This window comes from Dioscorea cayenensis, chromosome 15, assembly GCF_009730915.1.
Source record: "Dioscorea cayenensis subsp. rotundata cultivar TDr96_F1 chromosome 15, TDr96_F1_v2_PseudoChromosome.rev07_lg8_w22 25.fasta, whole genome shotgun sequence".
Classification (NCBI taxonomy): domain Eukaryota; kingdom Viridiplantae; phylum Streptophyta; class Magnoliopsida; order Dioscoreales; family Dioscoreaceae; genus Dioscorea; species Dioscorea cayenensis.
In genome coordinates this window covers 3,228,389-3,243,299 of record NC_052485.1, presented here as the reverse complement: position 1 = coordinate 3,243,299, position 14,911 = coordinate 3,228,389, and the positions used below count along the sequence as shown (strand labels likewise).

The following is a 14,911-nucleotide window of genomic DNA, read 5'->3' as shown; positions in this document are numbered from 1 at the left end:
CTCTATTGTTGGAATTAAATAAGAGTGAGAGAAATGTGAAGATATAAATTAGAGTTAATTTGGAAAGATAATTAATTTTTTATAAAATTTTGTGAAATAACTAAGTTTTTTTGTGAGATTCAGTTAGTGGTGTCAAACGGGCTGTGCCGGCCCGGGCCTAGCATGACCTGGCACGAGTTGGGCCGTGCTTGGCCCAAGCACTGTGCTACAGTACCGTGCCCGGGCCAGGCACGGCCTAAACACTGGGTCGAACTGGGCTAAGGGTTTGCAGCCCGCGGGCCGGCACGGCCCGCGGCCTGTTTCGGGCCAACATGGCCCGGCACGCCAAATGCAAGTTTTTTTTCCATTTCTTTAAATTTTTTGGTATATTTTTTGTTTTTTTAGTTAATAAGGCATTTAGTTCTATGTTTTTGAATTATAGGATATTTTTTTATATTTTTTTAGCAAATTTAGGGTATTTTTTATATTTTTAGGGTTTAAAATAAAAAATATAAATATAATATAACCGGGTCGGGCCACGTGATGGGCTGACCTTGGTGGTTGGCAGGCCGTGCAGGCCTGACACGATTTCTAGACGGGTTGTGCCGGCCCGAGCACGCATAGTGCGTGGGTCGTATGGACCCGGGCCGGCCCGTCCCGTTTGACACCACTAGATTCAGTTAACCACAATAGATAAAGAAGAACGGAAGGAGTACTATACTCTTGTAAAAATTGTGTTTCTGTACTTTATTAAGAACGCATGGAAGATGAGGTTAGCATCATGCCACTAAAGTCCTTTTATTAATTAAATCATTTAACATGAGTTCAATAAGTTAAACTTCATGGTTTTTCATTGCAAGTTCAAATAACATAAATTTTAAAAATCATTGTTCCACATCTTACAAAGAATTTGCTTACTTGAATTATATATATATATATATATATATATATGGGATACATCATTTGAGGAAGTTTAAGCAGATTTCTAATCTGGTGATCCAAAGGCCCCCAGAGACCCCATTCCTTCAGATTTCAACTCCATGAATAGTTATGGTCATTATCTTCTATATTTCATCGTTTGTAGATGTCTGTAGATGACCATAAACAATGTTTTTTCATATATATATATATGTGTGTGTGTGTGTGTGTGTGTGTGTGTGTCTGTGTGTGTGTGTGTGAATAATCTATGGACACCCCTAGATTTGAAATTTAGGGGCGTCTACAATAGCCATCTATTAGATGACTATGTGATACGCCATCTCCAGTGAACCATGATTCTGAACATTCACCTGCATACAATGATGGTCAAGAAGTGAACTTGGTTGAATCTAACCATGATGAAGCTGAGCCATGAAACATAAGACGCACTCAACGCAGGCGTGTGCCACCCACTTGGTTAGAGGACTATGTAGCTTGACGGAGAGGCTGCAAGGGACGACACATGGCGTCATCACGTCTCTGTTGTTACAGCGAACTTGAGCATTGGTGGTACGCAGGGACAGCTGTCAAAGCGCTATTGAGCAGATCCAATCTCATGATGGTGTTGAGTATAAATAACATTTCTGTAATAGATGAAGATTTTAAGCAAATATTTGAATGAAACTCTGAATCTCTTCCTTCGTCCCCAAGCTTCTCTCTTCTTCTTCTGTTTCCTTTCTTTCTTGGAGCCAACCCTTGCTCGAAAAGGGAATCGATACGAGAAGATCGTATCATTTGGTGCTTTCATTGACTTCTTTCTCACCCTTCTTGTATTTCTTTCATGGCTGATTCTGCTGATATTCTGGAATCTCTGAAAGCATTGAGGATTGAGATGGGTGATCAAGCGTTAGCTCATCATCATTCCTTGGAACATTACATGGCGTCAGTGGATGCATGATTCTCCGAGCTTCGTTCTCAGGTTATGTCCACACCATCTTCTTCGATGATCGCATCTCGACCCCATCACTCTATGGGTGAGTCCGATCTGCATTCCCTTGTCCGATCTATGAAGATGGATGTACCAAAGTTTGATGGCTCGGATCCGAGCGGCTGGATCTTTAGGATCGAGGAATTCTTTGCTTTTCACAACGCTCCTGATGATCTTCGTCTCAGTATTGTTTCATTTCACTTGGAAGGAAGGGCATCTGCGTGGTTTCGGTGGATGAAGGCTAATAATCTCATCACTTCCTGGGCAAGCTTTTTTCTCAATGTGAAGCAACGTTTTGGTGATTCGATCTATGAAGATCCACAAGGTGCTTTGTCCAAACTCTCTCAAACATCGTCTGTGGCGGATTTCCAAACTGCATTTGAGGACATGATGAATAAGGTCTCTGGGGTCTCCGAATCTCTGTTGGTATCCTTCTTCATCAGTGGCTTACGATCACATATTAGAAGGAAGTTATTATTAACCAGACCTTCTACCTTAATGGAGACTTTTGCTCTTGCTCGAGCTTATGAAGCTCGCATGGAGGATTCTACTTTGGAGAAGCGTTCTTGGCCTAAGGTACATACTAAACCTATTGGCTTTTCTACACCTATTGTTAGATCCAATGCTCTGGTGAATCCATCACCAGCTATTTCATCATCTGTTCATTCTAATGTGGTTGCACCTGTTGGATCTACTAGTACTGCTCCTTTACCTCCATTATTACCAACCCCTAACCTCCCAGTTAAATGACTTTCTTCTATGGAGCTTCAAGATAGGCGTAATAAGGGGTTATGTTACAATTGTGATCAGAAATGGAGTGCTGGTCATCGTTGTAAAAGTAAATTTCTCCTTCTCTTAGGCACTGACGATGATGTGGAGGAACAACCCATTGAGGAAGCTGTTGATGCTGGTCCAACTAATGATATTCTTATTGGTGACATTTCTATCTTTCATACTCTGGCTGGTCAGAGTAACCCAAGATCTCTAAGGCTCATAGGAGAGATCTCTGGAAAACCATTGCAGGTGTTGATTGATAGTGGGAGCACCCACAATTTCATTAAACCACAACTCACTGAACAGTTGGGATTACATGTGAAGACTATTGATGCTTTTAAAATATATATAGGCAGTGGAGATTATATGGTGTGCAATCTTGTTTGTTCACAAGTTCCACTGAGTTTGCAAGGCAAATCCTTCAGTGTCGACCTCTATGTTCTGTCTATTGAAGGCCCTGATGTAGTGTTGGGTATACATTGGCTACAAAGATTAGGGAGAGTGTTGCATGACTATTCCACCCTTTCTATAGAGTTCCAATGGCAGGGTGAGACTGTTACATTGCAAGGAGAACTAACACCAACTTCACGACCAGTGTCTTTACATCAATTACAAGCATTAGTCCATGCTGATGAAGTTTTTGAAATGTTTGAATTACAACCCGTCTCTCCAGAGGATAACAAGATTTCTGATGCTAACATGGTTGATGAGTTTGAACCACCACCTGGCCTGCCAATTGAAGTGATTCACTTGCTCCACAAATATAAGACTCTATTTGGCCTTCCTTCCCATCTACCTCCACACAGAACTGTTGATCATCGTATCCATTTGTTACCAAATACTAAACCTATCAATGTCCGACCCTACAGATATCCACACTATCAGAAGGAAGCAATGGAGAAACTGGTTCGGGAGATGCTGAATCAAGGCTTCATCAGGCCTAGCCAAAGCCCATTCTCTTCTCCTGTATTGCTTGTCAAAAAAAAAGATGGCACATTCCGTTTCTGTGTGGATTTCAGAGCACTGAATGCAGCCACTATAAAAGACAAGTTTCCAATCCCAACAATCGACGAGTTACTTGATGAATTGGGAGGGGGCTTCTATCTTCAGCAAATTAGATTTACGAGCGGGTTATCACCAGATTCGTATGCATGCCAAAGACATATATAAGACAGCGTTTCGCACGCATGAAGGGCATTTTGAGTTCCTTGTCATGCCTTTTGGGTTGACAAATGCTCTGTCAACCTTTCAAGCCACTATGAACCAGCTGTTCTCTCCATTCTTGCGTTGATTTGTGATTGTATTCTTCGATGATATATTGGTTTACAGCACATCTATGGAGCTCCACTTATCTCACTTAGAACAAGTTCTTTCTTGTTTACATGCCAGCCAATTCTATGTTAAAATATCTAAGTGCATGTTTTGCCAGCCCTCTATTGAATATTTGGGTCACATTGTGACTGCTTCTGGAGTCCAGGCAGATCCTCAGAAGATTTCAGCAATGTTAGAATGGCCCATGCCCACTACACTCAAACAGCTAAGAGGATTCTTAGGTTTAACAGGGTATTATCGACGTCTCATTCAAGGGTATGCTTCCATTGCTAGACCCCTTACTGATCTCACTTGCAAGGATGCTTTTTTCAGGAACTCTGAAGCGACTCAAGCTTTTTCTGCATTGAAGCAAGCAATGTACAGTACCCCTGTGTTAAAGCTTCCTGATTTTACCAAGGACTTCGTGGTTGAAACATATGCATCAAATGAAGGTATTGGTGCAGTATTGATGTAAGATAACCATCCAATCTGTTACTTTAGCAAGAGATTGAGTCCAAAATTCAAAGGCGCTTCTGCCTATTTTTGAGAGCTCCATGCCATTGTTGAAGCAGTTCATAAATGGAGGCAATACTTGCTGGGGAGGACTTTTATTATAAGAACTGATCATAAGAGTTTGAAGGAGCTACTTCAACAAGTGCTACAGACCCCTGATCAGCAATCATTCATTCGAAAACTCTTGGGTTTCCATTTTAAGATTGAATACAAGCCAGGGAGATGCAATATGGCTGCAGATGCATTATCTAGGATGCAAGATGATTGGATGATCCTTCATTCTCATCAGCTCTTCCTGCTAAGCAAACCTGAGCCAGAAATTTTACATATACTACTACGGGAGAATTCTTCTTTGGATGACATGGTGGTTTTACATCAGCAATATAAGGCCGGAAAACTCTCTGCACACTACACTGTAAATGCTGGAATTTTGTTATTTAAGCAACGCTACTACATTAGCAAATGCTCATCTTTGAAAGAGACATTACTGCATGAATTCCATGCTACCCCATTGGTAGGACATGTTGGTATTAAAGGCACACTGGTACGCTTATCATCTTGTTTTTATTGGCCTTCTATGCGACAGGATGTGGAGAATTGGGTTGCTACTTGCTTAGTATGCCAACAAATCAAGAGCCCAACTCAAGCTCCTGCGGAGTTGATTCAGCCGTTGCCTATTCCTGATCAAGTCTGAGAGGATGTAAGCATGGACTTCATCACTGCACTACCATTGTCTCAAGGCTTCACAGTGATTATGGTCGTCGTTGATCGTCTAACGAAGTATGCTCATTTTGGCCCACTACCAACTCACTTCACAGGTTCTCAAGCAGCGGAGTTGTTTGCCAATCAAGTGGTTCGTTTACATGGGTTTCCACGATCCATTATATCCGATCGTGATCCAATTTTTGTGAGCAAATTTTGGATGAAATTGTTTGAGTTGAGTGGTACCTTGTTGCGGCATAGCACAACATATCATCCTCAAACTGACGGCCAGTCGGAGGTTGTTAACATGGGCTTAGAGTAATACCTCCGGGCTTTTACACAGGCGAAGCCTAGCAGCTGGGTTTCACTCCTTGGTTGGGCAGAGCTCAGCTACAATACAAACAATCACAGTGCTTTGAAGATGTCACCGTATCATGTCCTATATGGGCGGCGACCACCAACCATTCCAGCTTATTCTAAAGGAGAAACTAAAATCCAGGCTTTGGATTCTCTCTTGCAGGAAAGAGATGAGTTACTACGTTTACTGAAGGGCAATCTCAGAGATGCACAGCTATGTATGGAGCACAAAGCCAATAAACACCGCAGAGAGTTGATTCTAAAGGTTAGCGATATGGTGTTGGTAAAGCTTCAACCGTATAAGCAAAACTCAGTAGCTCAAAGAAGATCACACAAGCTCGCTCGAAGGTACTATAGACCTTTTCAAGTGCTTGAACGCCTTGGTCCAGTTTCTTATCGTTTAGCTTTGCCAATGGGGAGTCATATCCATCCAGTTTTCCATATCTCAAATCTTAAACCATTTCGTGGCACTGTTGTTGCACTGGCACAACCTTTACCAGAACTCATAGGAGAGAAAATGCCACTGATATCACCACTAGCAGTCATCTCTACCAGGACATTACTGAAGAATGGGAAGCCAACCAAGCAAGTTCTGGTCCAGTGGAAGGGCAACCCACCGGAAGATGCGACGTGGGAGGATAACGACGAGTTTAGTCGTCTGTATCCTGGAGTACTCCACCTTGAGGACAAGGTGGGTTTTGAAGGAGGCGCGACTGATACGCCATCTCCTGTGAACCATGATTCTGAACATTCACCTGCATACAATGATGGTCAAGAAGTGAACTTGGTTGAATCTAACCATGATGAAGCTGAGCCAGGAAACATAAGACGCACTCAACGCAGGCGTGTGCCACCCACTTGGTTAGAGGACTATGTAGCTTGACGGAGAGGCTGCAAGGGACGACACATGGCATCATCACGTCTCTGTTGTTACAGCGAACTTGAGCATTGGTGGTACGCAGGGACAACTGTCAAAGTGCTATTGAGCAGATCCAATCTCATGATGGTGTTGAGTATAAATAACATTTCTGTAATAGATGAAGATTTCAAGCAAATATTTGAATGAAACTCTGAATCCCTTCCTTCGCCCCCAAGCTTCTCTCTTTTTTCTTCTGTTTCCTTTCTTTCTTGGAGCCAACCCTTGCTCGAAAAGGGAATCGATACGAGAAGATCGTATCACTATGATCATCATAAACAGTATTAAAAACCGCATTCTTTAGTGTCACACAGTATTTATAAATAGTAAAAGATATATAGTACTTATATAAATAAACAATCTTTGGATGATAATCTAACAGCTATGATTAAATGTCCCTAGAGAACAGTAATCTATGGACGTTATATATATATATATATATATATATATATATATATAATACAAATAGCATCAAAAGCATCTACAAGGGTAAGACCTCCTCAATTGAATTTTTATGATAATTATATAGCTTTTATTTGATACGTGAACTTTTACAGCAATGGAGAAATGTACAAGTGGTCAAAACATAAATACCAGCATAATTCTTTCATATTAACAACAACAATCTTCATCATCCACTTGGAATAAACGGTGCATGAGAATGAACTGCAACATATATCATCAGTCAATGAAGTTGAAATGCCTCCTTTGATCTCCCCAAAAGAGAAAGCACCGTCGCCGCAATGTGTTTGGACGAAAGCCCGGCTTCTTCGATCTGATCATGAGGTGATCCATGGTTGATGTATCGGTCTGGAAGCACCATTGATCTCAACTGAAACAAAGTTCAAACCAAGCATTTCAATTAGAAGTCAGAATAGCACAAATTAAGATTATTAGAGTAACTAATAGTTTCACATCGGTCAATTTGGTTAAGTTATCAATGGCAACTCACCTTGAGGTTTCGATCAAGAAGTCCATTTAAACTTAAGAAATGGCACACATGAGAACCAAAGCCTCCGACTGAACCTTCTTCGATAGTAATCAGGATCTCATGCTCATTTGCTAATCTTCTTATAAGTTCAGTATCAAGAGGTTTGCAAAACCGAGCATCAGCAAGTGTGATTGCAATGCCATGGTTTATAAGAGATTTGGCAGCTTTAATGCATGTTTGGACTATTGAACCATATCCAAGAATGGCAACTCTGCTGCCTTCCATTAGAATCCTCCCTTTTCCAATCTATTCAAACCAACCAAAAGAAGGAATTAACATTATGAACTAACTGAAACTAGTTGAATTTTGTTTGCTTATTGGTGAACTTTTTATAGTACCTCAAGGGGAGTGCCTTTACTGTCAAGAGGAAGGGGAACACCAACTCCGCATCCTCTCGGAAATCTGAAGCAGCTAGGCCTGTCATCAATGGCCGCTGCAGTAGCCACCATGTGCAGTAGCTCAGCTTCATCTGAAGGTGCCATGACAACCATGTTCGGCAAACACGCCATATATGTGATATCGAAAGCTCCACAGTGTGTTGGTCCATCAGCCCCGACAAGCCCGGCTCTATCTAGCGCAAAGCGCACCGGAAGTTTTTGCAGGTCCACATCATGCGCAACCTTGAGTAGCAATTATCATGCAGATTGTTAAAACAAGTTGTATATATATATATATATATATATATGCTTGAATTCATCTGTTACAAGTGTTTTATTAGTACCTGATCATAACCTCGTTGAAGGAAAGATGAGTAAATTGCACAGAAAGGCTTGAGGCCTTCAGCAGCCAAACCAGCAGCAAATGTGACAGCATGTTGCTCAGCAATTCCAACATCAAAGCATCTGTCTGGAAATTTCTTCTGGAAATGATTGAGGCCTGTGCCTCCACCCATGGCAGCATGAATAGCTACAATTTTCTCATCGGCTTCTGCTTCTTTAATAAGAGCATTTGCAAAATACTGAGTGTATGCAAGAGTGGGTGACTTGGATTTGAATTGCTTCCCAGTCTTAGGATCAAACTTAACAACTCCTAAAGCAAAAATAAAAATCATATGTATCTTCATAATATCATTTAAGAGTTTTGTACATATAAAACATCATGTCAACCTTACTTACCATGCATTTTATCATCGGCAGCCTCAGCAGGAGGATATCCCTTCCCTTTCTCTGTTACAACGTGGATAAGAACAGGTCCTGGAGCAGGCATGGCCTTAACCTTTTGGAAGATTGTTACTAAATCTTGGACATTATGCCCGTCCACCGGGCCGATGTAATATAAACCGAGCTCCTCAAACAATGAAGACCCTGAGGAGCTCACCATTCCCCTTGCATACTCATCCACCTTTGCTGCAACTTCATGAGTTGGTCCTCCAATCTGCTTTGTGATACTCTGCAGTAATTTCAGTTTGTTATTATGATGATCTCATGATAAGCTTCCAGTCTTTCATATGAGTCACTATTTAATTTCAACTTTGCCTTGAAGCATATAAAATATTGTCATGATGCACATGATGATAATAAAATAATTCAACACTTTAACAATTGTAGCATGATTGGTGCTTCCATTAATTTCCAAAGAACATAATCATGCTGCCAAGACTGCAATCGTTTATATATGATTGAAGTTTCTGCATAAGGAAATCCCTTCCGTATATATCAGAGTTAAATAAAGCATATAAACTATTGGTATAGTGCACAATTATGCTCCAATAATCAATATGATGATAAAATAATGCATTTGTCCAACAATTGTAGCATGATGAGTGTCGCCATAAGTTTCCAGAGCAAACAGGCATCATGCAGCAAAACTTTGAGATCCAGTTGGCTAACAACTAGGAATTATGGCCAAAATTTTATTTTATTTTATTTATTATAATTATTATTATTTTATTTTATTTTTTTGATAAAGTGGACAATCCACATGTGAAGGACATGCGGACTATAAGAAATTAATCGTTTGGTTTATCTACGCTCACCCAGTAGATGTAGGAATTGGACTGCAAACCCACTCTCACATGCAGAGATCTTTTTTTGATATCACTATGTCTAATACCTACAAGACACTTTTAATAGTTGGGCCAGTACAATTAAACCAAACCCATTTGGTGCCAAAATTTCTTCATAAAAATTATCACAGCTAATAATATTATAATACCATCATTTGAACATCACTTAAAGCAACAGATCAACTGAGTAATAGTTCCAAAACACAAACCTTGGCAGCTTCGCGGAGCTTGCGAAACTTTTTACTGGCCTGCAGTTTGGTCAGAGCACTGCTAAGAGCACCGACAGGCAAAGCAGGGCCATCAAGGGTAGCGGTTGGCAAAGACACCTGTTTGTTATCATTTAAAACAACAATGAGGTTGGAATCCAAGAACCCAGTGTTGTTCATAGCCTCATATGCTTGCCCTGCAGTCATGGCTCCATCTCCAATCACAGCCACAACATGGTTCTTCTTCCCTAACAAATCTCTTGCCACTGCCATTCCTGCCCAGATTCAATTCAATCCAAATAAAAATTCTCAGTAAAAAAAAAAAAAACAAACAATTCAAAGATACTGTAAATCAAACATAAGTCTCACCAAGGCCAGCAGAAATGCTGGTTGAGCTATGACCAACTCCAAATGCATCATAAACACTCTCATCCCTCTTGGGAAACCCAGCAAGCCCTGAAGTTTGTCTAATGGTGTGCATTCTAGACCTTCTTCCAGTCAAGACTTTATGTGAATATGCCTGCAATCAATTAATACATCCTCGTCATTAAAAACTCTAATTCACACTACAAAACAGAAAGCTGTATATATATACGTATATATTAGAGATTGTAAATTTCTATTATTTATTTATTTATTTTATTTTATGTTTTTTGCACCTGGTGACCAACATCCCAAATGATCTTATCCTCAGGAGTGTTAAAGACATGATGAAGAGCAACAGTGAGCTCCACAACACCAAGACTAGAACTGAGATGCCCACCACTGTCAGCCACTGTGTGCACTATGTCAGCTCTCAGCTCTGCAGCCAATTGCTCCAAATCCTATGAAGATTAGAAATAAGAGATCATTGGAACCAATCAAACACCATCAAAATTCCTCCTTTTCCTTTTCTTTCATACCTGAGAACTCAAATTCTTCATATGGATTGGATAGTTGATTGTGTCAAGTAGAGGAGTAGGTGGCTTCTCCCTGGAGAATTCAATATTCCAACCATTCTTATCCTTCCTTATCATCGTCTTCTTCCCAGTGCTCTCACTATCAGCTCGTACTCGGAACTGCAGAAAAGAGAGAAAACCAGTGAAACCAGCCAAAAAAAAAAAAAGCGCCATTTTTATCCACAGAAACGATTGAAATTCATCATTATAACAATAAAAAATCACCAACACTGGCATATCACACTCAAATCAAAAGTTCAGAATCAAAGGCAGCAAAGAAAACTCCAATGCATCCTTTACCTTCTTCCTGGCATTGAAGCTGGAGCAAGGACTGCTGAAAAGCTGAGAAGCCACCGCATTGCATGCCATTTGAGCTACCAAAGAAGACATTAACGAGCTAGAGATCAAAAGCAATGAAGCAAGAGAGGAGAGCAGAGGAGAGGAGAGGTGAAGCCTTGGAGGAGAAAAGCAGGGATGGTGCTCTATATATAAAGCTTTGCGAAAAGCTTCTCATTGATCTCGGGATGTATGAATTTATCGTATCGTGACTCGTGAGATTTTGATTATAGTTATAACTCCTCGCAGGCCCGAACCGGTTCAGTGAACTAGCCCATGCGAAAACGGGCCTGCTAAGCCCAGGCCCATAAACAAACCCTTATTTATCACGTGGCTTGTCCCCACCGGAGACGAAGTTTCAACAGTGTTTTAAAATGTTTTTCTCGCACTTAAAAAAATAAAATAATTTGAAAAAACTAAATAAGATTTAGCAATGAAGCCAACGAACTCCCCGTAACCAGGTACTTATATTTCTATATATAGTTTAATAATTTAAATTTAATTTAAATATTTTAAAACTATATTTATTTTTGTTTCTAAATAAAACTTTTTATTTAATTTTTTTTTTTTGGTCCAGTAAGTTTACAGATAAATAATAGTGATTTTTAACGATTTTTGTACATAAAAATGTTTGTAAATAATATAAAATAATATTTAGTGCCAAAAAAACTTTAATTTTTAACTATTTAAATTTAAGAAAAATGAATTATAAGTCACTGAAAGTTTTAAAGCATCTCAAACAGACTCTTAGACATTTGAATTTGCCAGATAGTCTTTTTTTCAGACAATCTACTTTCTAGTTAATGTAGCTTATCCCATCAGTTTATTCTAGCTTACAACATGTATTTTCATTTAATAGTTTCCGTTTAATATTGCGTGTTTTATGTAACCACATGAGTTTTCACTTAAGATATATAATACATTTTCTTAATCTTTTCATTTAATATTATGTATTTCTACTTAAAAAACTAAAAAATATTTCTATCAAAATTAGTTACTTTTATGAAAAAAAAAAATTTACATTGTAAGAATTTTTTTTTTTGGTGTAAATAAGTGAAATTTTGAGGAATTTTTAAGATATTTTCAGTAAAATTTAAAAATAATTATGGAATCTAATTTTGTGGATTTTGCTTTTGCGAAATGATATAGGGTTACTAGCTTTTATAGTTTTAAATAGATTAAGGTCCACAATTGATCCCTCTATCATGATGTGGTAAAGGGCTTTTGCAAAATGATATAGGGTTACTAGCTATTATAGTTTTAAATACATTTAGGTCCACAATTGATCCCTCTATCATGATGCAGTAACTGTTATAGTGCAATTTAGTCACTGTGATTTGGAAATTTGGAAAAAAAAAACGTTACAACTTTTATTTGTTTAATGATAATTAAAAATATATATAAATATTAAAAATTGATCATTCAGTCGAGTGTCCAAATTACTTAATAATGTGAAGTTTTGAATTACAAAAGCATACCTACACTGAGGACCGATCACTATTATATGTGCCATGCAAAATTTAAATTTGAAATATTTAAAAAATCTCACACCACATTTTTAGTAATAATATCAATATTAATGTACTAAAAATCTTTTTGTGTGAAAAGGCCATTTTTATTAATATTACTTGCACGGCTCTGCTGTTGAAGTTTGCCATGTATTTGACATTTTAAAAATTATCTCTCTAATGTAAATATTTTATAGCTCCTATATGTGAAAAGTTTATTTTATTCTCACTTACACGACTCCCTTGTAGAAGTTTGCCATGTATTTCATATTACAAATTATTTTATGCTAATGTAAATATATATTTTAGTAACATGTCGCATATATATTTGTAACCTCCACAATTAAAACATATCACATCAGCATTGAATAATTTTTAAAATATAAAATACAAACCCATATGTCACATGACTATCATAAAAAAGCAGTATATATTAAAATAAACTTTATATGTATATGGTACAGAGGCTACAATATATTTTTTTAACTAAAATTAATTAAAAATGTGCATCACATGCATCAACAGTGTATTTAAACGTTTTAAATGGGTGATGTATACTCTCCTAGAATCGAGATTCAACTCTTTTTTAATTTCATTGTGTGGTTTATCTATATTTATAAAAAAATATTTAAATTTTATTAAAAACTATAAATAAATAGTGTCTTGATAAAGATAAATGATTTTTATTTTAAACAATGATGATTGATGAATAATAAAATATATTATCATGATAAATATAGGCTCTTAATTATTGTTGTGATATTACAATAAAGACTTCTCTGATTTTTTCCCCAATAGTGTATATGATTCAATATTAAAAATTACCATTCATATAAGCACATTATATAAATTTTATTATGGTAAATAATATAAAACTGAAAATTCTAATAACTTGAAAGTAAACATATGGAGAACTTATAAAAAAATCATTGCTCTATTATTGTTAACCATTTTATATACCACACGAAATAATATATCAAAAACAGTCTTAGTAATAATAACAATTACTTTTATTTTTGCCAATATATAGGTTATAATTTCTTTAATATATGTATATATATATAATAAAAACTAATTATCAAGGATAGAAATAAGAAGCATAGTTATCAGACCCGGACCAGCCTGGCGGTTCGACCGGTTGATCTGGTGACCCGGTGCTTCAACCGGTCCGGGTCTTTAATTAGATCGGTTATGCAATCAACCCATTCTGACCCACCTTGACCCGCTTTAACCCGGTGATTAGACCAGTTGACCCGGCGGTCAGACCGATTGACCCAGTTTTATTTGTAATTTCAATTTTGAACTTTGGTTATATATTGGATTGAGTTTTGGTTTAATACTTTGATGATGAATTTAAACTTCTATTTATGAATTAGTTGATGCTTGAACTTTGACGTATTGTTATATGTTGGTATTATGTGAAGTTTGAGTTTTTTTCCCCTTTTCTACTGCTTCCAAATCAAAGATTAACAATTGTTTTGTATTTTTTTCCCATCAAATTATTTATTTGATAACTAATAATTCATGGATATTATTATGATACATCATTATATAATTAAAAACTAATTTATAATTTTAAAAATAATATTTTAAAATATTTTTATTGACCCAAATGACTCGACGGTTGAATCAATTGACCGTATCTCAGAGATTTGATCGGGTCAATACCCGGGACCGGTCTAATAACTATGATAAGAAGGAAGAAGGAAGTAGGAAAGAAATTTAAAGTGGATATAGTCCAACATGTGTTACATACTGAAAACAAGCTCAGAGACAGCCTTGGACAATGATGTTGATGTTTTGTTTCTATCCACCAATGTGAAGAAGATAAATGAATAGTTTATATTTAAAATTTCTCACTTCTAACTGTGTGAGTTATTTAAAAAAGAATTTAAAAATAAAATCACAAAAAAAATAAATAGGTAATCAAACACCAATATTATTAAATAAATTTAATAAATGATAATAAATAATATGATATACAAACAATGAAAAAAAACACATATATATATATATATAAAACAATAAAAAGCTAAAAATAAAAACACAATATGTTTATTTATTTATTTTATTGTTTAAAAACAATAAAAATAAAATTGAAAACATAAGTATATAATATAATATGATAATATATATATTATATTATATATTAATATCACACATTCATTGAGAAGGAATCTTCTTTTGCGTGGAACCACAAATTGAATAAAGAAAATCATTTTAGAAGTAAACAAATGATAGCATGAAAGTGATTGGCATAACCTAATGGTTTTCTATTTTGTTTATGATCAATACGAAGTGGGATGCATAGTAATTTTATCTCGACCATTCAATTCCATTTGTACAATATCTAAATTGATCACAATCGTCCAATCTCATTTCTACATTTGTACTAGACCTACGGTACAAGAACCAATTAAATTAAACCCTACCAAAATAATAGTACACTCGTTGGTTACTGTTTTTGAT

General features: G+C 36.9%; 1 protein-coding gene across 1 annotated transcript; it reads right to left on the bottom strand.

The window, feature by feature from the left end:
• Positions 1 to 6,970: 6,970 nt before the first annotated feature.
• On the bottom strand, positions 6,971 to 11,045 carry LOC120276734 (probable 1-deoxy-D-xylulose-5-phosphate synthase 2, chloroplastic). The gene is made up of 10 exons (XM_039283413.1): positions 10,899 to 11,045; positions 10,563 to 10,718; positions 10,320 to 10,484; positions 10,030 to 10,180; positions 9,664 to 9,935; positions 8,565 to 8,838; positions 8,171 to 8,478; positions 7,788 to 8,069; positions 7,411 to 7,695; positions 6,971 to 7,290 (listed from the first exon to the last, which is right to left on the bottom strand). Exons 1-10 carry the CDS (start codon positions 10,986 to 10,988, stop codon positions 7,144 to 7,146), a joined length of 2,130 nt encoding a protein of 709 aa, XP_039139347.1. The 5' UTR covers positions 10,989 to 11,045; the 3' UTR covers positions 6,971 to 7,143.
• Between the last annotated feature and the right edge of the window lie 3,866 nt (positions 11,046 to 14,911).

Bases quoted from the DNA above. Each gene is read 5' to 3' on its own strand.
- LOC120276734 (XM_039283413.1), bottom strand. From the start codon at position 10,988: ATGTCTTCTTTGGTAGCTCAAATGGCATGCAATGCGGTGGCTTCTCAG. The intron at 10,719-10,898 runs GTAAAGGATGCA...TCTTTTCTGCAG, and splicing joins GCTTCAATGCCAGGAAGAAG to TTCCGAGTACGAGCTGATAG. The intron at 8,479-8,564 runs GTAAGTAAGGTT...TTTTTGCTTTAG, and splicing joins TGCCGATGATAAAATGCATG to GAGTTGTTAAGTTTGATCCT.